The 20762-nt window shown below is 42.6% G+C and overlaps 1 protein-coding gene across 5 annotated transcripts in view; it reads left to right on the top strand.

Moving 5' to 3' along the window:
* Nucleotides 1-20762, top strand: part of LOC111747786 (zinc finger protein 699-like) — a 42221-nt gene that overhangs the window by 7197 nt on the left and 14262 nt on the right. For 2 of the 5 annotated variants that reach the window (XM_064291021.1, XM_064291019.1), the window contains exon 2: nucleotides 8560-8809. Coding sequence is in view for 3 of the 5 variants with exons in the window: in XM_064291019.1 (XP_064147089.1) it covers nucleotides 8807-8809 (3 nt within the window). In the remaining 2 variants the exon portion in view is untranslated. Of the gene's footprint in view, nucleotides 1-4800; nucleotides 7249-8559; nucleotides 8810-13514; nucleotides 13637-15973; nucleotides 16093-20762 lie in introns of those variants that run through there. The other 3 variants (XM_064291018.1, XM_064291017.1, XM_064291020.1) reach the window with 3 other exon arrangements.

The raw sequence follows: 20762 nt of genomic DNA, 5'->3' as shown, positions 1-20762 counted from the left end.
TAGTTTTCTTCATTCTCCCTGTTCTTGAAGAGGTGAGACCGCTTACAGGCTTTTAAGATCCCAGACGCTACTCACCAAAGTAGAACGTAGAACATCTTTATAAACTATGTTATGCCAGTTGAGCTGGATATGGTCCCCACAGCCCTCAGCACAGTTCTGTTCCTCAGGGAGTTTGGATGTGTCTATGGAGCTTCTATGACCTTGCCTTGTACAAATTATGCAGGCTTCCCCAGTATTGTGTACTTTCTTACGCTTCACAAGAGTTACCACTTATCTATTGTCTATTTAGTGTTATTCCACGCCCACCCCCCCCTTGTAACTATCAAAGATTGTTTCATTTTGTATGTAAACCTTTTCATGAGTTTTTACACTAGTGGTCTTACAATATTTGTCCTTTTGTGATTGCCTTATTTCACTCAGCATAATGCCCTCCAGATTCATCCATGTTATGAGATGTTTTGCAGATTCATCATAGTTCTTTATCGTTGCATAATGCTCCGTTGTGTTTATGTACCATAGTTTATCCGTTCATCTGTTGATGGGCATCTAGGTTGTTTCCATCTTTTTGCTTCAATGTTTAACTTTTTGAAGAAATTGCCAAACGGTTTTCCACAGTAGACGTACTATTTTGCATTCTCACCCACAGTACCTGAGGGTTCCAATTTCTTTATATCCTCACCAACACTTGTACTTTTTCGTTTTTCTGATAATAGCCATCCTAGCGGATATGTGGAAATGGAGGTAGAGTAGGCAGGAAGAAGGAGCCTGGGTCACTGATCACAGAGCACCGGGCACATCCTGCGTTGTAACCTCTGGACTTGTTGTTGTTAGGTGCTGTTGAGTCGGTTCTGTCTCCTAGCAACCCTGTGTGCCACAGAATGAAACACTGCCCAGTCCTGCGCCATCCGCACAATCGTTATGCTCAAGCCCATTGTTGCAGCCACTGTGACAATCCATCTCATTGAGGGTCCTCTTTTCCTCTGACCTTGTACTTTACCAAGCATGATGTCCTTCTCCAGGGACCGATCCCTCCTAACAACATGTCCAAGGTATGTAAGATGCAGTCTCGCTATCCTTGCTTCTAAGGAGCATTCTGGTTATACTTCTTCTGAGATAGATTTGTTCATTCTTTTGGCAGTCCGTGGTATATTCAATATTCTTCGCCAATACCACAATTCAAAGGCGTCATTTTTTTTTTCACCAATACCACAATTCAAAGGCGTCAATTCTTCTTCAGTCTTCCTTATTCATTGTCTGGCTTTCATATGCATAATATGTGACTGAAAGGCTTGGGTCAGGCACACCTTAGTCTCCAAGGTGACATCTTTGCTTTTCGACACTTTAAAGAGGTCCTTTGCAGCAGATTTGCCCAATGCAATGCGTCTTTTGATTTCTTGACTGCTGCTTCCATGGGTGTTGATTGTGGATCCCAATAAAATGAAATCCTTGACAACTTCAATCTTTTCTCCATTTATCATGATGTTGCTTATTGGTCCAGTTGTGAGGGTTTTTGTTTTATGTTGAGGTGCAGTCCAAACTGAAGGCTATGGTCTTTGATCTTCATTAGTAGGTGCTTCAAGTCCTCTTCACTTTCAGCAAGCAAGGTTGTGTCATCTGCATAATGCAGGTTGTTAATGAGTCTTCTTCCAATCCTGATGCTTCGTTCTTCATATAGTCCAGCTTCTCAGATTATTTGATCAGCATACACATTGAATAGACACGGTGAAAGGATACACCCCTGACACACACGTTTCCCGACTTTAAACCAATCAGTATCCCCTTTTTCTGTCCAAACAACTGCCTCTTGATCTATGTACAGGTTTCTCAAGAGTACAATTAAGTGTTCTGGAATTCCTGTTCTTTGCAATGTTGTCCATAATTTGTTATGATCCACACAGTCGAATGCCTTTGAATTGTCAATAAAACACAAGTAAACATCCTTCTGGTATTCTCTGCTTTCAGCCAGGATCTATCTGACATCAGCAATGATATCCCTGGTTCCACATCCTCTTCTGAATCCGGCCTGAATTTCTGGCAGTTACCTGTTGATATACTGCTGCAGCCGCTTTTGAATGATCTTCAGCAAAATTTTGCTTGCGCATGATGTTAATGATATTGTTCGATAATTTCTGCGTTCGGTTGGATCACCTTTCTTGGGAATAGGCATAAATATGGATCTCTTCCAGTCGTTTGACCAGGTAGCTGTCTTCCAGATTTCTTGGCATAGACAAGTGAGCACTTCCAGCACTGCATCCGATTGTTGAAACATCTCAATTGATATTCCATCAATTCCTGGAGCCTTGTTTTTTGCCAGTGCCTTCAGAGCAGCTTGGACTTCTTCCTTCACTACCATTGGTTCCTTAACTTCTTGTTAACTGAGGAGAAAAAAATGATAAAAGTCATACTTGGTTCAGTTTTCCAGGTGTTTTGTCACTCACAAAGAAAAACATTCCTACCTGATCAATGAGATTGTTATTTTTGTGAAGAGATTCTGGAGGTTGATTGTAATTTGGGGCCTTAGGAAAATGTCATGGAAACCTGCTTCTGTTGCTGATGAGAGAGAGACAGCTACTGCAATTAAATTTCCGTTCATAACTGTGATCGTTAAGGTTGTGTGTCACCTTGGCTGGGCCATGATTCTCAGTGGCTTGGCAGTTATGATGTCATATGCAGTTGTATAATGATATAACCACTTTCATGATGAGATCCGATATAATGTAATCACCTGCATGACAGGATCTGTTGTGAGTAGCCATTCAGTTGAAAAGGAGTTTTCTTGGGAGTGTGGCCTGAATCCAATGTAGGTGGACTTTCTGGCAAGGCTCATAGTCTTTTACTCACTCTGGATCCTGCAGCCGGCTCCTGTTCATCAGATCTCCAACTCTTGGGACTTGAGCTAGTAGCTTACCTGCCATCTTACCTTCCAATCTTCAGATTCCTTGGCCTCTACAGCCTGTGAGCCAGAGGCCTGCTCTGTGACCTTCTGATCATGAATCTGCCAGCCCTTACAGCTACGTGAGTCAAGAGAAGCCTCCAGCCTTGCCCGTGGCCTTGGGACTTTCCAGCCCCTACAACCGTGTGAGCCATTTCCTTGATATAAATCTGCTTCTCTAGAGAACTGAGCCTAAGACAATAACTAAATTTTGAATTCGTCTTCTACCTTTCATCTTTCTATTTCCTCAGTCCCTCTGGTTTTTACCTACACTACTTGGCTGAGACAGTAACGTCCTGGTGTTTAAGCTCAAGACTCACACCTAAGGCCTATATTACTGTTACTGTCAATGCTGTGATAGTGTTGACCACTGTTCGCTTTGTGTATATAAGAATGTATCGTATAAGTAGGTGTAATTATCACTGTTAACATAATGAACATTAATCCTTCAGTGTATTTAATACACAAATAGACATAGTGTGCTTCCCTTTGTATATTATGTGGTGGTTGTTAGCTGCTTTTGAGTTGGCTGTGGCTTATGGTTACCCTGTGTGCTATGGAATGTTTTTACCTTTGTGATCCATAGGATTTTCATTGGTTGATTTTCGGAAGTAGATCACCAGCTCCTCTTAGTCTGAAAGCTCTGCTGAAACCTATTCAGCGTCATACACGCAAGCCTCCACTGACAGACACGTGTTGGCTACGTACGAAGTCTGTTGGCTGGAAGTCAAAGCCAGGTCTTCCACATGAGGGTGAGAATTCCACCACTGAGCCACCAGAGCCACCTAACTTTTTGAGTAACCGCTGGAATGTTTTCCACAGAGGCAGCACCAGTTTAAATTGCTACGATTAATAAGAGCCATCAGAGCTGATGTGAAATGGTATCTCATTTTTGTTTTGATTTGCATTTCCCTAATCACTGGTGACTTTGAACATCATCTCATGTGCTTACTGGACATTTGTGTATCTTTGGAGAGATGTCTGTTCAGGTCCTTTGCCCATTTTTTATTGGGCTGTTTGTCTTTTTGTTGTTGAGTTGTAGGAATTATTTCTATATTCTGGATATTAAACTCTTATATATGATTCCTAAATATTTTCCCTGATCTTTGGGTTGTATCTTCATTTTTTTTGATAAACCCTTTGATACACAAAAGTTTTTAATTTTGATGAAGCCCAGTGTATCTATTTTGTCTTTTGTTGCTCATGATTTTGATGTCACATCTAAGAATCTGTTATCAAAAACTAGGTCTTGAAGCACTACCCGTACATTTTTACCCTAAAAATTTTATAGCTTTAGTTTATTTATGGTCATTAATCCATCCTGAGTTAATTTTCACATATGGGTCCAACTTCATTCTTTTGTATTTGGAGACCCAGTATTTGTACGCCATTTGTTGAAGAGACTGTTTTTGTTTTCACAGTGAATGGATTTTTCACCTTCATGAGAAATCAATTTACTGTAAATGTGTAGGTTTATTCTGGACTCTCAATTCGATTCCATTAGCCGATATGTCTACCGTTATACCAGAATCAGACTGTTTGTATCATTGTAGTGTTGTGGTACATTTTTTAATAGTCATGTGTCAGTTGTCCTACTTTGTTTCTCTCTTTAAGATTGCCTTGGATATTTGTGTCTTCGTGCAATTCCTTATGAATTTGAGGGTTTGCTTTTCCATTTCTCCAAAAATGGCTGTTAGAATTTTGATAGGGATTGCAATGAATCAGTAGATCATTTTGGGTACTATTGGTATGTTAACAATATTAAGTCTTTCAGTCAGTGAACACAGGATGTCTTCAAATTTCTTTAAACTTAAAAAAAAAAAAAAAAAAAAAAAAAACCGGTTGCCTTTGAGATGATTCTGACTCCTGGTGACCCTGAGTTGATTCTGAGTCAGTTGATTCTGACTCATGGTGACCCCATATGTTTCAGAGTAGAACTGCAATCTGTGGGGTTTCATTAGCTGGGACTTTTTGGAAGGAGGTCTCCGGGCCTTTCTTTTAAGGCAACTCCCATTTAATTAGGTCTTTTTAATTTGTTTCCGTAATGTTTCCTAGTTTTCTGTGTACAAGTCTTTCACCTTCTTGGTTAAATTTATTCCTTTTAATTTCCTTTTTAAGTTGTTCTTTGCTGGTTTATAGAACTGCAGTGGATTTTTGTGTGTGAACTGTATCCTACAACATTGCTGAATTCACTTATGGGTTCTTTTGGAATCTTCTGTATAGGATCATATGAACATACATAGTTTTACTTCTTCCTTTCCTATTTGGATATCTTTTATTTCCTTTTCTTAACAATTGCTCTGGCTAGAACTTCCCGTACAGCATTGAATAGCAGTGGTGGAAGTGAAGACACTGCTTGGTCCTGTTCTTGGGGGAATGATTTCAGTCTTTCTTCATGGAGTATGAAGTTAGCTTTTCACGAATGTCTGTTAGCATATTGAGGAATTTCCCTTCTATGTCTAGTGTGTTGAATGTTTTCATCTTGAAAGGGCCTTGGATTTTGTCAAATGCCTTTTCTGTTTTGATCGATATAATATGATTTTTCCTCTTTGTTTCATTAACGTGATGTGTTAACCCACTGCCATCATGATGTATTACATTGTTTAATTTTCCTATGTTGACCCACCCCTGGGATAAATCCCACTTAATCATGGTATATAGTCCTTTTACGGTTTGCTAGTATTTTGCACTGGGTTTTTAGTATTTTGTTGAGGATGTTTGCATCTAGATTCATAAGGGACATTAGTCTGCAGCCTTCTTTTCTTGTGGTATCTTTATCTGGCCTTCATACCAGGGTATTGCTGGCCTTATAGAAAGTGTAAGTGTTCCCTCACAATCATTGCTATTTTGAGCCTACAAAAATGTACTTGTCTACCTCCTGGATTCTCTGACCTCCAGGTGCCAGAATCTTCAGCTGTATGCAGTCTTATAGTTTGGCTGGAAGTCCCGCATGTAGTCTAACTTTGATACTATTAGTTGTCTGAGGAGCCTGCAACCCACCCAGCTCCTGGCCCCCCCTGCCCAGGCTGGGTCATGGAGATTGGATGGCTGTCCCTGTCAGACTAGAGCCCTGCACTATCTGCTGTCCCCCATAAGACAGAGGGTCTTTCAGTCCCACACTGAGACACTGCCCTCAGACTAGGGCACAACAGTAGCAGAGGGTCTGCGAGATTGAATGCTGGGTGTGCCTTGCAGAGTTTCTTACGCCTCCACCTCCCCTCCAAGAGAGCTGTAGAAGTTCACGAGGTGCTGGAATCCTTGGGTGCTGTTCAAGTCACTTTTTCCAAGTTTATGAACAAGAGAAAGTCATTTTTTTAAAAAAAACTGTGCTTAAGTTCTAGAAGATGTCAGTGAAGGGGTTTGCCATTTGATAGCCTGAGGATCATTTCTGTAAATATCATTGACACACTCACCTTTTGTACATGTCTTGGGTAATGACAGGTGGCTTCCACAGCCATGACAGTTTGTTGTTGTTTGGGAATTTTCTTTAAGACAGCACTTTTCTGGAAGGAGTTAAAAATGAATCAAGTTTCAGAGAAAGAGCCTGCCAAGGTGGGACCTGGAGGTCAAGCTCCTTCTTCACCCTGCATGGTCAGAGCCCTGGGACTGAAGCCTGGCCTTGGGAATGGGGTGCTGTGAGCTTCACAAGGTGAACAGACATGTTGGCGATGCCAGGGAAGGGGTCTAAAACAGGTGGTGTGCTTCTCTAGTAGCTTGGCCTCTGCAGGCTAGTTTGTGATGGGCCCTAACCCGCCCCACATCCCCATACTCTGGCTTCCTAGCCTTCCCCATCTCCCTGAGGGGGTGGGAAGAGGGCCAAAAAACCCAAAACCAAACCCAGTGCCATCGAGTCAATTCTGACTCATAGCGACGCTATAGAACAGAGTAGAACTGCCCCATAGAGTTTCCAAGGAGCACCTGGCAGACTTAAACTGCCGACCCTTTGGTTAGCAGCGGTAGCACTTAACCACTACGCCACCAGGGTTTCCAAAAAACCCAGTGCTGTACCCCTTCCTGTCTTCCAGCACAGCCTTTCCCCACCACACTCCTGTTGTCTGCCTGCCTCTATCCAGGGTCTTGGCGGGGCATGATCCACAGTTTCCAGCCTGGGCGTGAGAGCTGGGCACTGATCTCCTCCCCTCTGCCTAGGAGAGGGAGGCCACAACTGGAGCACCCTGGAGCCCACATCCTCGTCTCCCTTCCCCCAGCATGTGCCATCTGCCACCTGTCAGCTTCTCTTCACAGACATTAATCCCTGGCTCTGGCCGAGGTGGGGTAGCTGCTGATTCGGCCCCTCTTTCCTGGATCTTTCCCAGGTACCTCACAGCCTCTGCCCTCTCCTTGGCCTTTGGCATTCCCTCTCCACCTAGCCCTGGCCATCCCTGGGCTGCAGGTAGCAGCTCCCTGTCTTCCCAGGAAGGCTGAGATACTGGAAACCCTCAGACTCAGGCTGGGGAGGGCGGGAAGGAGTCAGCCCTCAGGGCCTGTGTCCCAGTTATTGGATGGCTCTGTCCTGGCCCAGGCCCCCCCCAGGGATTCTTGCTCGCTCTCTCTGGTGTCCAAGTGTCCACCTTTATGACAAGTTTCGCTGGTAACCTGCACTCTGTTTTGGAGATGGCTGTGGGTGCACGTGTGTAGTCCCCCTGACCTTTCTCCGCACATGCTGGCCAGCGTGCTCTAGCCATGGGGGTGTGGGGTCACTGGGATGGCATCTACTTTAGGTGATTGACCCCTTTGAATTGTAGTGTTGGCAAAGAATATTGAATATACCATGGACTGCCAAAAGAACAAACAACTCTGTCTTGGCAGAAGTTCACCCAGAATGCTCCTTATAAGCAAGGATGGTGAGACTACATCTCACATACTTTGGACATGTTGTCAGGAGGGATCAGTCCCTGGAGAAGGACATCATGCTTGGTAAAGTAGAGGGTCAGTGAAAAAGAGGAAGACCCTCAATGAGATGGATTGACACAGCGGCTGGAACAACAGGCTCAAGCATAACAAGGATTGTGAGGATGGTGCAGGACTGTATTGCAGTGTTTCATTCTGTTGTATACAGGGTCACTATGAGTTGGAACCGACTCGATGGCACCTAACAACAACATAAATGGAATAAAAGTTATAAAAAAGAAAGCACAACAGAAGAGTTTCAACTGCACGTAATTAAAAATCAGTGACGTGATGAGCTGATTGACTTAAACCTGAAAAATCTCTTCTCCCTGAAAATTTACTTGTGTTGATATCAAATAAAAATGTGTAATTGTTCTACAAAGGTGAACCCTTAACCTCATAGGTGAAGCCTCAACCTATGCCTTGGACCCCTGACGCCCTGGAGGAAGCCAGGTTCACGTTTTCTAACTTGGGCAGGCCTGGATGCCTCTCATGGTTTGGGATGAAGAAGCCCCTCCTTCTGGGACTTTGTTGCCAGAGGAAGAGGCCTGTGGAGTTGCATGAGGAATGCAAGTGTGTGCTCTGGATGGCTGGAGCAGGACCTGCCTAAAGTGCACATGTGATCAGAGTGAAGCATGACCTTGAGCCTTGGGGGAAGCCCTTCCCAGGGAAAGAGCTGGAGGCCGAGAACCTCTCACTCCTTCCTTACTCAACACTGTCTTCTTCTCCCGTTTCAGGTGCCAAGTGTGGCATGGGGCGAGTTAGTCCAGCCTAGCCAGCTGGGGACTGAGGGCAACCATCTTGCACATCCATGCAATCACAAGTAAGGATTTTAACTGCTCTGAGTGGCTGTGTGGACAAAACATCATTCATCTGCCTCTAACTACCTAGTGGCCCTGCTTCCACTGTCATCCCTCTTCCTGAAGTGGCTTCTTGGGCTTAGAGAGCCCATTCACTTTGACTTTCTGAAGCTGGAGCCAGGAGATGGTGAGTACTACAGAGAACTGGGGTATTGTTACTAAAAGGGGTGAGGCTGGATATGGGCACCATGTGCTCTGGGCCTTGAGGTTCCTCAGTGAGATAAAAAGGTGGCAGATGAGGCCAAGGGACTGAGCCCTACGAGGCATCCTGAGGCCCTGCTCCACTGTCACTGGGCCCTTCCTTTACACATATGTGGATTTTCAAGCCTTGAATGCCTGGGGTCGCCTTATGTGACTCTCAGGGTTGGCATCATTGGGTGTTGTCATCCTCATCCTGGGCCTTGGTTGTTTGTGTTGAATGACAGAACCTCCTGATCAGAGTCTGATTATGGAGCAGCTCCGGCTGAGGAGACCAAACCCCAGGTCCTCCAGAACCACTCTTGTTCCATCCCTGCAATTTTCTTGGCTTCCCCCAGGCACTGGAGCCTTTTCTGTGCAGAGCTCCACCTCTTGCACTGTGTGATGTAGTAGAAAACTGGGTAGAAAGTTGGTAGCGAAAGGCCCTGACTGTTAATGGGGTCCTGGGTGGGGATTGGTCCTCTTATGAATTCACCAATGAAATGAGACAGAGGATAGTGAGTCCATCTGGATCATGTGTGGGGTCTTCAGATCCATCCTTTCGGGAGGAATGCTCTTTCTTTGAGGCTTTCCGGTGTGTGGGAAGCATGTTTCCTCAGCATAAGTTTTTGTCTTCCCACCCATCTCTGTCTAAAGCTGGTTGTAAGTCCCTGTAATTTTTGCTTGCTCTCCACAGTCTTCAATGGGAATCTAAAATAAAAGTGTTCTTTTTTTGCTAGACATGCTCAACATATGACATGGTATATTTAACTTCTTGGGTTTACCGTTTCCATTGGAAAAAAATTTGTAGAAAATTTCTAGTTTGTGTTTCTACTGAGAATTTTTCAATTGAATGGGCATAAACTTCTCAAACACAGAGGAATGCCTCTTTTTAACTGATGAGAGTAAAAATTGAAAAGTAAAACGTTTTCTCCTACATTGTTCCACAAAATGTAGCTTGGAACTTATCCTTGCTTTTTAATTAACAAATTTTCTTGGAGTTTTAATAATATATATAAAAAAGAGCTTAAATCTGATTTCCTTTTTTTTAATTATGCTTTAAAACCAGAAGCCAATCCTACTGCCGTTGAGTTGATTCTGACTCATAGCAACCCTATAATTGTGCTTTAGGTAAAAGTTTACAGAGCAAATTAGTTTCTCATCGGACAATTAATACACAAATTGTTCAGTGACATTGGTTGCCACCTCCGCGATGCATCAACACTCTCCCCTTCTCCACTCTGGTTTCCCCATTTCCATTTGTCCAGTTTTCCCGTCCCTGCCCTTTTGTTTTTGCTTTTAGGCTGGTGTGCCCATTTAATCTCATATACGTGATTGAGCTACGAAGCATGTTCCTCACATGTGTTGTTGTCTGTTTTATAGACCTGTCTAATCTTAGGCTGAACGGTAAACTTCAGTACTGAGTTTGAAAGGTATCCAGGGGCCATACTCTCAGGGTTCCTTCAGTCTCTGTCAGACCAGTAAGTCTGGTCTTTTTTTTTTGTGAATTTGAATTTTGTTCTGCATTTTTATCCAGCTCTGTCCTGGACCCTCTGTTGTGATCCCTGTCAGAACAGTTGGTGGTGATGGCTGGGCACCAACTAATTGCTCTGGGCTCAGTCTCGTGGAGGCTGTGGTAGTTGTGGTCCATTAATTCTTTGGACTGATCTGTCCCTTGTGTGTTTGGTTTTCTTCATTCTCCTTTGCTCCAGGTGGGGTGGAACCAGTAGATGCATCTTAGATGGCCACTTGTAAGCTTTTAATACCCCAGATGCTACTTATCACAGTCAAATATAGAACATTTTCTTTATAAACTCTTTTATGCCAATAGAGCTAGGTATCCCCTGAGATCATGGCCCCCAGCCCTTAGCCCAGTAACTTGGTTCCTCAGGGAGTTTGGATGTGTCTATGACGCTTCTATGACTTCCCCTTGGTCAAGTTGTGCTGACTTCCCCAGTATTGTGTACTGTCTTACTCTTACACTTCACCAAAGTTACCACTTATCTACCGTCTAAACCAGAAACCAAACCGTTGCCGTCAAGTCGATTGCAACCCATAGCAACCCTGTAGGACAGGCTAGAACCGTTCCATAGGGTTTCCAAGGAGCAGCTGGTGGATTCGAACTGCTGGCCTTTTGATTGGCAGCTGAGCTCATAAACATTGGGCCACCAGGGCTCCAGTCTACTATCTAGTTAGTGTTTTTCCCTTCTCATCCCCCTCCCCTCCCTGGTAACCATCAAAGATTGTTTCTTTTCGTGTGTAAACCTTTTCTTGAGTTTTTGTAATAGGGGTCTCATATAGTATTTGTCCTTTTGTGACTGACTTATTGCCCTCAGCTTAATGCCCTCTAGATTCATCCATGTTGTGAGAAGTTTTGCAGATTCATCATTGTTCTTTATCATTGCAGTGTTTCATTGTGTGTATGTGTCATAGTTCGTTTATCCATTCATCTGTTGATGGTCACTTAGGTTGTTTTCCATCTTTTTGCTATTGTGAATAATGCTGCAGTGAACATGGGTGTGCATATGTCTATCCATGTGATGGCTGTTATTTCTCTAGGATATATTACTAGGAGTGGGATTGCTGGAGGTATTTCTATTTCTAGTTTTTTAAGGAGGCACCATATCATTTTCCAAAGTGGTCGCACCATTTTTCATTCCTACCAGCAGTGGATAAGAGTTTCAATCTCTCTGCAGCCTCTCCAACATTTGTTATTTTCTGTTTTTTTGATTTGTGCCAGTAATGTTGGGGTGAGATGGTATGTCATTGTAGCCTTGTTTTGCATTTCTCTAATAGCTAGTGATCGGGAGCATTTCCTCATGTGTCAGCCGCCTGAATGTCTTCTCTGGTGAAGTGTCTGTTCATATTCTTTGCCTGTTTTTTAATTGGGTTGTCTTTTTGTTGCAGAGGCGTTGGCTTTTCTTACAGATTTTACAGATTAAACCTGTGTTGAATATGTCATAGCCCAAAATTTTTCCCGGTCTGTTGGTACTCTTTTTACTCTTGAGTTGCCTGGTTTATCTTCTGGTGTTTGTGTATAGTTAATTATGGCTTGTATGCTACTTATGCCGTGTATTAGGGCCTCTGTCCTTGACCCTATTTTTTTTTCTGTGATCTTTATAGTTTTTGGTTTTATATTTAGGTCTTTGATCCATTTTGGGTTAGTTTTTGTGTGTGGTCTGAGGTGCAGGTCCTATTTCATTTTTTACAGGTAGACATCCAGTTTCACGAGCACCATTTAAAAAAGACTGTCTCTTCCCCTGAGACCACGCAGGCAGCTCCTGTCTGGAGGCAAGATGAGAAAGCAGAGGGCGACAGGAGCTGCTTGAATGGACACGGGGAATACAGGGTGGAGAGGAGGAGTGTGCTGTTACGTTAGGGAGAGCGGCTAGGGTGACATAGCAAGGTGTAAGTTTTTGTATGAGAGACTGACTTGATTTGTAAACTTTCACTTAAAGCACAATGGGAAAATAAAAAAAGATTGTCTTTCCCTCAGTTAATGGACTTTGGGCCTTTGTTAAAGATCAGGTGACCACGGGTGAATAGATTTACATCTTTTGAGTTCTCAGTTCTGTTCTATTGGTCGGCGTGTCTGCCGTTGTACCAGTACCGGGCTGTTTTGACTGCCCCACCTGTATGGCAGGTTCTGAGGTCAGGTAGTGTAAGGCCTCCTACTTTGTTCTTCTTGTTCAGTAATGCTTTATTTATCAGATTTAATTTCTTATAAAACTCCATAGTACTGTATATGGTTGATCTTTGCTTATTGTTTTGACCATATTGCCTTGAATGGACCCTTGATTGTGTCTAGTATTTTGCTCTTACAAAACTTACTCTAGTGAATATAAATGTAAATTTCTAAGACCCAGGTATCAAATGTTTAGACGTACAAGCCCTTCTGAACTACGACAAGTTAAAATAAAGGGGTTTTCATATGACTTTGTAAAATTATTGTATGCAAATTATGTCTCTTTCATGTTTTAAGCCAATGCTTTAAGCTTTTATTGTCAACTATATTATAACAAGGAGTGTATTAACTGTTTACGTATAGTTTAAGTAACAGGAATCTAAATCCTTGGTAGTAAATAGACCTTGTCAGTTTTTATGGCCTCCCAGTGTGTCCCACCCTGATCTCATTTACTTCCTGCCTGGAGATTATTGCTATCTGCATTTGAGAAGTTTATTATTATAATTATTGGTCTTATAGCTTTGACACCCAAGTCATTTTTTTTTTAATGTAGTAACATTTTATTGTTCTTTCAGCGAAGGTTTACACAGCTGTTCAGGTTCCCATTCAGTACTTTCTCTATAGCTTGTTCCATGACATTGGGTACATTTTTCACAGTTCATGAACATGCTCAATATTTATGTTCTGGTTGTCCCCTTCCCATTAACCTAGTGTCTCTGCCCCGTTACACTCATCTTTGTCTTTAAATCTTTGTTGATGGTTTGGTCTCATATAGATGATTCTTGAAGGGAGCACAGTATTGACAGATGGTATTATTTATTTTGTGAGCCAATCTGTTATTTAGCTAAAAGGAGACCTCGGGCTAGTTTCAGTTCAGGGTTTAAAGGGTATCTCAGGGCTACAGCCTCTGGGAGTCCTCCAATCTCAACCAGTCCAGTAAGTGTTTTTGTTTCTATGTTTTGTTTTTTAGGAATTTGAGATCCTGTTCCACATTCTTCTCCCATTCCGTCAGAGTCCATCTATTGTGGCCCTGATCAGAATGGCTGGTAGCGGTAGTCGGGCACCATCTCACCTAGTTCTTCTGGTCTCAGGGTAGGTGAGGTCATGGTTCATGTAGACTGTTCGTCCTGTACACTAGTTTCTTCTTTGAGTCTTTGGTTTCCTTCTTTCTCTTTTGCTCCAGAAGAGTAGAGCCCAATAATTGTATCTTAGATGGCGGCTCTTAAGTGTTTAAGACCCCAAACACTACTTACCAAACTAGGATGTTGAACATAAATATTACGCCAGTTGACTGAGATGTCCCACAACACTATGGCCCTAATCCTTCCAACCCAGGAAACCTATCTCATGGGGTGTTTTATTATATCTAAGAAGTATCCATAAATGTGATACCTGAGTCTTAATCCATAATCTGGAATAATGGCTATCCCTGTTTTTTTACCTGCTTTTACTAGAAAAGTGTTGACGTTTTCAGCACATATGTGCATTGCGGTACAGATTTTGTACATGCCCTTTTTCATCATTGGTTATCTGATTATGGTGAAAACCTTCTAACATACCTCACAGCTTTTACATTTCCCCCCCCACACAGGTTTTTTAAATTGTTTATGAGCTATGTGATCAAAGACGTAAAATTGTTCTGCATTTCACTCAGATGAGGAGCTGAAGTCTTTTCAGAAGCGAGCACCTTCCCCAGAACATGATAAGCCCACAGGCTCCCATCGCCTCTCCAAATCCCTCTGCCGTTACTCTCCAGCATCTCACTCTGCTCTGGTCATGCTGGGGTTTGGGTCTCCCTAAGACATGCCAGACACACTCCCGCCTGCTGGCCTGTGCGCTGGTGTTTCCTACTCCTGGAACCGCCTGTTCTCAGCTATCCCTTCAGCAGTTCCTTCACATCTTTCAAGTCTCAGCTCTGATCATTTTTTTCAGTGCATTTAATTAATTAGGCTGTTGAGGTTACGGGGCAAACGACTGCCCCCCACACTGGAGGAACACATACTCTCTTCCTGGGCTCCTGCTCTGGAATGATTCTCTGTATTTGCCTGTGTGTCCCTTCAGTTTTAGTGGCAGGCTTTTGCCCTGTGGCCTCAATACTTTGAGATCATTATGTTCAGCTTTATTCTTGAGGATGAGAGTGGTGACTTTCAAGCTCTTTACATATTGAAGCGAAACCTGAAAGTCTTCATTTGTGTTTTGTATCAGTACTATTGTCTGGCTTCTTTTTTGATAGTATTTATTCATTCGCTTTTATGTTTCCAGTGTCCCAAATTACATGTTTACCCTTTGCTAATGGCCTTTTCATTTTGCGAGTAACTGAGGCACCTTCCCTTTCCCAGCCATGAAGGTTGGCAGTGCTCTTTGACTTCTGTGCCTCTCCATTGGGAATTGCCAAAGTTGATGAGCATCGAAATCTGTATGAGTGTTTTGCAAAGTCACCACAGAGCACTTCTAAGTTTTTAGAATTGAAAATGCAATTTTTTTCCTTACCAAGCCAGATTCACTAGCTAGTATTTCCTAACATGATTGTTTCGCTTTTCCCTGCATTAACCCTGTGAAGATAAATATGCTTGTGTTACTGCTTATCCCCTGGCTGAGGCGCAGTTTCCATCGATCTTACCACCATGTGACACTATGTTGTTGTTGTTGTGTTTAGTTGCTGTGGAGTCAGTCTGACTCATAGTGATCCCATGTGTGCAGAGAACTGCTCCGTTGGGTTTTTAAGGCCGTTACCTCTCAGAGCAGATTTCCGGGCCTGTCTGTCGAGGAGTGTCAGGGTGGCTTTGAACCACCAGGCTTTCACCTTCAGTCAAGTGCTTAACTGCATGTGCCACCCAGGGTACCTGACATTATATTTCATTTATTTACTGCCCATACCCAATGTAGTCATGATCCATGTGTATCCAGATATTTCTGTTTTGTTCAGTGCTGTATCTGCTTTGTCCATAAAAGTAGGCTTTGCATCAATATTACCTAAATCAATTTTAATAAATGAAAGAGCCAGATGTAAGGGCCTGTAGGGAAGTCCCTGAGACACAGACCTTTGCAAAGAGAGGGACTCCAGGTTGTCTGAATTGAACAGAATGTTTCCTTTGTCCCCTCTCCCTACTGCCCAGCAGGCTCTTAGATCATCCACGTCATTGAAGATTAACAGGCATATAAACACGCATACTGTAGGCATATGAAGAGAAATGGGTTGTTGTTGTTGTTAGGTGCCCTCGAGTTGATATGGCTAATAGCAACCCTGTGTACAACAGAGTAAAACACTGCCTGGTCCCACAAATCGTTGTTATGCTTGAGCCCACTGTTGCAGCCACCTCATCGATCCATTTCGCTGAGAGTCTTTCTCTTTTTCACTGTCCCTCTATTTAACGTGGCACTGGGTGACTGGGTTTTCTCTACTTAACTAAGAATGATGTCCTTCTCCAGGGACAAGTCCCTCCTGATGACCAAAGTACAGGAGATGAAGTCTGCTGTCATTGCCTCCAAGGAGCGTTCTGGCTGTACTTCTTTGAAGACAGACTTGTTCATTCTTCTGGCATTCCATGGTATAGTCAACATTCTTCAACAATACCACAATTCAGAGGCGTCAGTTCTTCTTCAATCTTCTTTATTCGTTGTCTACCTTTTGCATGTATATGAGGCAATTGAAAATACCGTGACTTGGGTCAGGCCTGGTGGCATAGTGGGTAAGAGCTCAGGCTACTAACCAAAAGGTCAGCAGTTTGAATCTACCAGCCGCTCCTTGGAACCCTTATGGGGCAGTTCTACTCCATCTTATAGGGTTGTTATGAGTTGGAATCGACTCGACAGCAGTGGGTTTGGTTAGTTTTTTCGGGGTCATATTCACCTTAGTCCTCAAAGTGACATCTTTGCTTTTTAGCACTTTAAAGAGGTCTTTTGTAACAGATTTGCCCAATGCAATACGTTGTTCCATTTCTTGACTGTTGCTTCCGTGGGTGTTGATTATGGAGCCAAGTAAAACGAAATCCTTGACAACATCAGCCTTTTCTTTGTTTATCATAATATCGCTTATTGGTCCAGCTGTGAGGATTTTTGTTTTCTTTATGTTGAGGTGTAATCTGTACTGAAGGCTGTAGTCTTTGGTCTTCATCAATAAGTACTACAAGTCCTCTTCACTTTCAGCAAGCAAGGTTGTGTCTACTGCATATCCCAGGTTGTTGTGAGTATTCCTCTACTGATGCCACATTCTTCTGTATACAGTCCAGCTTCTCATAGTATTTGAGCAGCATACAAATTGAATAAATATGGTGAAAGGATACAACCCTAATGCACACCTTTCCTGACTTTAAACCACTCAGTATTCCCTTGTTCCGTTTGAACTGTTGCCTCTTGGTATATGTATAGGTTCTGCATGAGCACAGTTAAGTATTGTGGAATTCCCATTCTTTGAAATGTTATCCATAATCTGTTACAATTCACACGGTCAAATGCCTTTGTGTAGTCAATATAACACAAGTAAACCTCTTTCTGATATTCTCTGCTTTGAGCCAAGATCCATCTGACTTCAGCAGTGATATCCCTCATTCTGCACCCTCTTCTGAAACCAGTTTAAACTCTCGTAGTTCCCTATTGATATACTGCTGCAACTGCTCTTGGCATGATCTTCAGCAACATTTTAATTGTGCATGATATTAATGATGCTGTTTGATAATTTCTGCATTCTTTTTGGTCACCTTTCTTTGGAAGGCACAAATATGGATCTTTTCCAGTAGGTTGGCCTGGAAGCTGTTTTCCAAATTTCGTGACAGATTAGTGAGCACCTCCAGGGCTGCATCCATTTGCTGAAACATTTCAATTGGTATTCTGTCAATTCCTGAAGGCTTATTTTTTTACCACTCCCTTCAGTGCAATTTGGACTTTTTCCTTCAATACCATCAGCTCTTGATGATATTCTACCTCCAGAAATGGTTGAACATCTACCACTTCATTTTGGTACAGTGACTCTGTGTATTCCTTCCATTTCCTCTTGATGTTTCCTGCAGCGTTCAGTAATTTCCCTATAGGATCCTTCCACATTGTAGCTCGAGGCTTGAATTTTCTCTTCAGTTCTTTCAGCTTGAGAAGTGCTGAACATGTTCTTCACTTTTGGTTTTCTAAGTCTTCGCACGTTTCATTATGATACTTTGTCTTCTTGAGCCGCCCTTTGAAATCTTTCATTCAGCTTTTCATCATTTCTTCCATTCACTTTAGCTACTCTACGTTCAAGAGCAAGTTTTAGAGTCTCTCCTGACATCCATTTTGGTCTTTTCTTTCTTTCTTGTCTTTTAAATGACCTTTTGCTTTCTTCATGTATTTGTCCTCTGTGTCATTCCACAGCTCGTCTGGTCTTTGGTCCTTAGTGTTCAATGCATTAAATCTATTCTTGAGATGGTCTCTGAATTCAGGTGGGATATACTCAAGTTTGTATTTTGGCTCTTGTGGACTTGCTCTAATTTTCTTAAGCTTCAACTTGAACTTGCATATGAGAGCATTTTTTTTTAACTTTTTTCATTCTTATTGTGCTTTAAGTGAAAGTTTACAAATCAAGTCAATCTCTCATACAAAATCTTATGCACACCTTGATATATACTTCTAGTTGCTCTCCCCCTAATGAGACAGCACGCATATGAGAGCAATTGATGGTCTGTCCCACAGCCAGCCACGTATTCCACCTGGTAAGGTCCGTGCGTATAGTTGCCATTTATGTTGTTGAAAAAAATTGTTTGCAGTGAAGAAGCTGTTGGTCTTGCAAAATTCTATCATGCAGTCTCTGGTGTCATTTCTGTCACCAAGGCCATATTTCCCAACTACCAATTCTTCTTAATTTCTAACTTTTTGTGTTCAAATCACTAGTAATTATCAATATGTCTTGATCGAGTGATCAATTTCAGATGGCAGAAGTTGGTAAAAATCTTGAATTTCCTCATCTTTGGCATTAGTGGTTGGTGGATGAATTTGAATAATAGTCGTGTTAACTGGTTTTCCTCGTATGCATATGGATATTATCCTGACACTGACAGCATTGTACTTCAGTATAGAACTTTTTGACAATGAATTTGACGCCATTCCTCTTCAATGTGCCTTTCCTGGCATAGTAGACCATATGATTGTCTGATTCAAAATGGCCAATACCAGTCCATTTCAGCTCACTAATGCCTAGGCTGTTCATCTGTACATGTTCCATGTCATTTTTTGACAACTTCTGATTTTCCTAGATTGATACTTTGTACATTCCATGTTCCAATTTTTAATGGATGTTGCAGCTCTTCTTATTTTGAGTTGTGGCACCTCAGCAAATGAAGTTTTACTCCATCCATGTCATCAAGGTGGACTCTACTTTGAGGGAAGTCCTGGTGGCGCAGTGCTTATGAGCTGGACTGCCAGCCAACCAAAACGTCAACAGTTCAAATCCAGCCACTCCTTAGAAACCCTGTGGGGTGGTTCTGCTGTGTTCTGTACGGTTGCTGTAAGTCGGTTCTGACTCAACAGCACATACCAACAACTACTTTGAGGAGGCAGCTCTTGCCAGTTGTCTTTTGATTGTCTTCCAACATGAGGGGGGCTCATCTTTGAGCACTATACCAGATAATGTTCTGCTGGTATTCATGAGATTTTCCCTGGTCAGTTTTTTTTTTTTTTAATTAACTTTTATTCAGCTTCAAGTGAACGTTTACAAATCAAGTCAGACTGTCACATATAAGTTTATATACATCTTACTCCGTACTCCCACTTGTTCTCGCCCTAATGAGTCAGCCCTTCCAGTCTCTCCTTTGGTGACAATTTTGCCAGCTTCCATCCCTCTCTATCCTCCCATCCCCCCTCCAGACAGGAGATGCTAACACAGTCTCAAGTGTCCACCTGATATAATTAGCTCACTCTTCATCAGCATCTCTCTCCCACCCACTGTCCAGTCCCTTTCATGTCTGATGTGTTGTCTTCGGGGATGGTTCCTGTCCTGTGCCAACAGAAGGTTTGGGGACCATGACCACCGGGATTCCTCTAGTCTCAGTCAGGCCATTAAGTCTGGTCTTTTTATGAGAATTTGGGGTCTGCATCCCACTGATCTCCTGCTCCCTCAGGGGTTCTCTGTTGTGCTCCCTGTCAGGGCAGTCATCGATTGTGGCCGGGCACCAACTAGTTCTTCTGGTCTCAGGATGATGTAGGTCTCTGGTTCATGTGGCCCTTTCTGTCTCTTGGGCTCTTAGTTATCGTGTGACCTTGGTGTTCTTCCTTCTCCTTTGCTCCAGGTGGGTTGAGACCAATTGATGCATCTTAGATGGCCACTTGTTAGCATTTAAGACCCCAGACGCCACATTTCAAAGTGGGATGCAGAATGTTTTCATAATAGAATTATTTTGCCAATTGATTTAAGCCATAGTCCCCAAACCCCCGCCTTTGCTCCGCTGACCTTTGAAGCATTCATTTTATCCCGGAAACTTCTTTGCTTTTGGTCCAATCCAATTGAGCTGACCTTCCATGTATTAAGTGTTGTCCTTCCCTTCACCTAAAGCAGTTCTTATCTACTAATTAATCAGTAAAAAACCCTCTCCCTCCCTCCCTCCCTCCCCGCCTCGTAACCACAAAAGTATGTGTTCTTCTCAGTTTATACTATTTCTCAAGATCTTATAACAGTGGTCTTATACAATATTTGTCCTTTAGCCTCTAATTTCGCTCAGCATAATGCCTTCCAGGTTCCTCCATGTTATGAAATGTTTCACAGATTCGTCACTGTTCTTTATCGATGCGTAGTATTCCATTGTGTGAATATACTACAATTTATTTACCCATTCATCCGTTGATGGTCACCTTGGTTGCTCCCAGCTTTTTGCTATCGTAAACAGAGCTGCAATAAACACTGGTGTGCATATATCTGTTTGTGTGAAGGCTCTTATTTCTCTAGGGTATATTCCGAGGAGTGGGATTTCTGGGTTGTATGGTAGTTCTATTTCTAACTGTTTAAGATAACGCCAGATAGATTTCCAAAGTGGTTGTACCATTTTACATTCCCACCAGCAGTGTATGAGAGTTCCTATCTCTCCGCAGCCTCTCCAACATTTATTGTTTTGTGCTTTTGGATTCATGCCAGCCTTGTTGGAGTGAGATGGAATCTCATCGTGGTTTTAATTTGCATTTCTCTAGTGGCTAATGATCGAGAGCATTTTCTCATGTATCTGTTAGCTGCCTGAATATCTTCTTTAGTGAAGTGTGTGTTCAT

Source organism: Loxodonta africana, chromosome 9, assembly GCF_030014295.1.
Source record: "Loxodonta africana isolate mLoxAfr1 chromosome 9, mLoxAfr1.hap2, whole genome shotgun sequence".
Taxonomy (NCBI): domain Eukaryota; kingdom Metazoa; phylum Chordata; class Mammalia; order Proboscidea; family Elephantidae; genus Loxodonta; species Loxodonta africana.
This window is presented reverse-complemented; position numbering and strand designations above follow the sequence as displayed.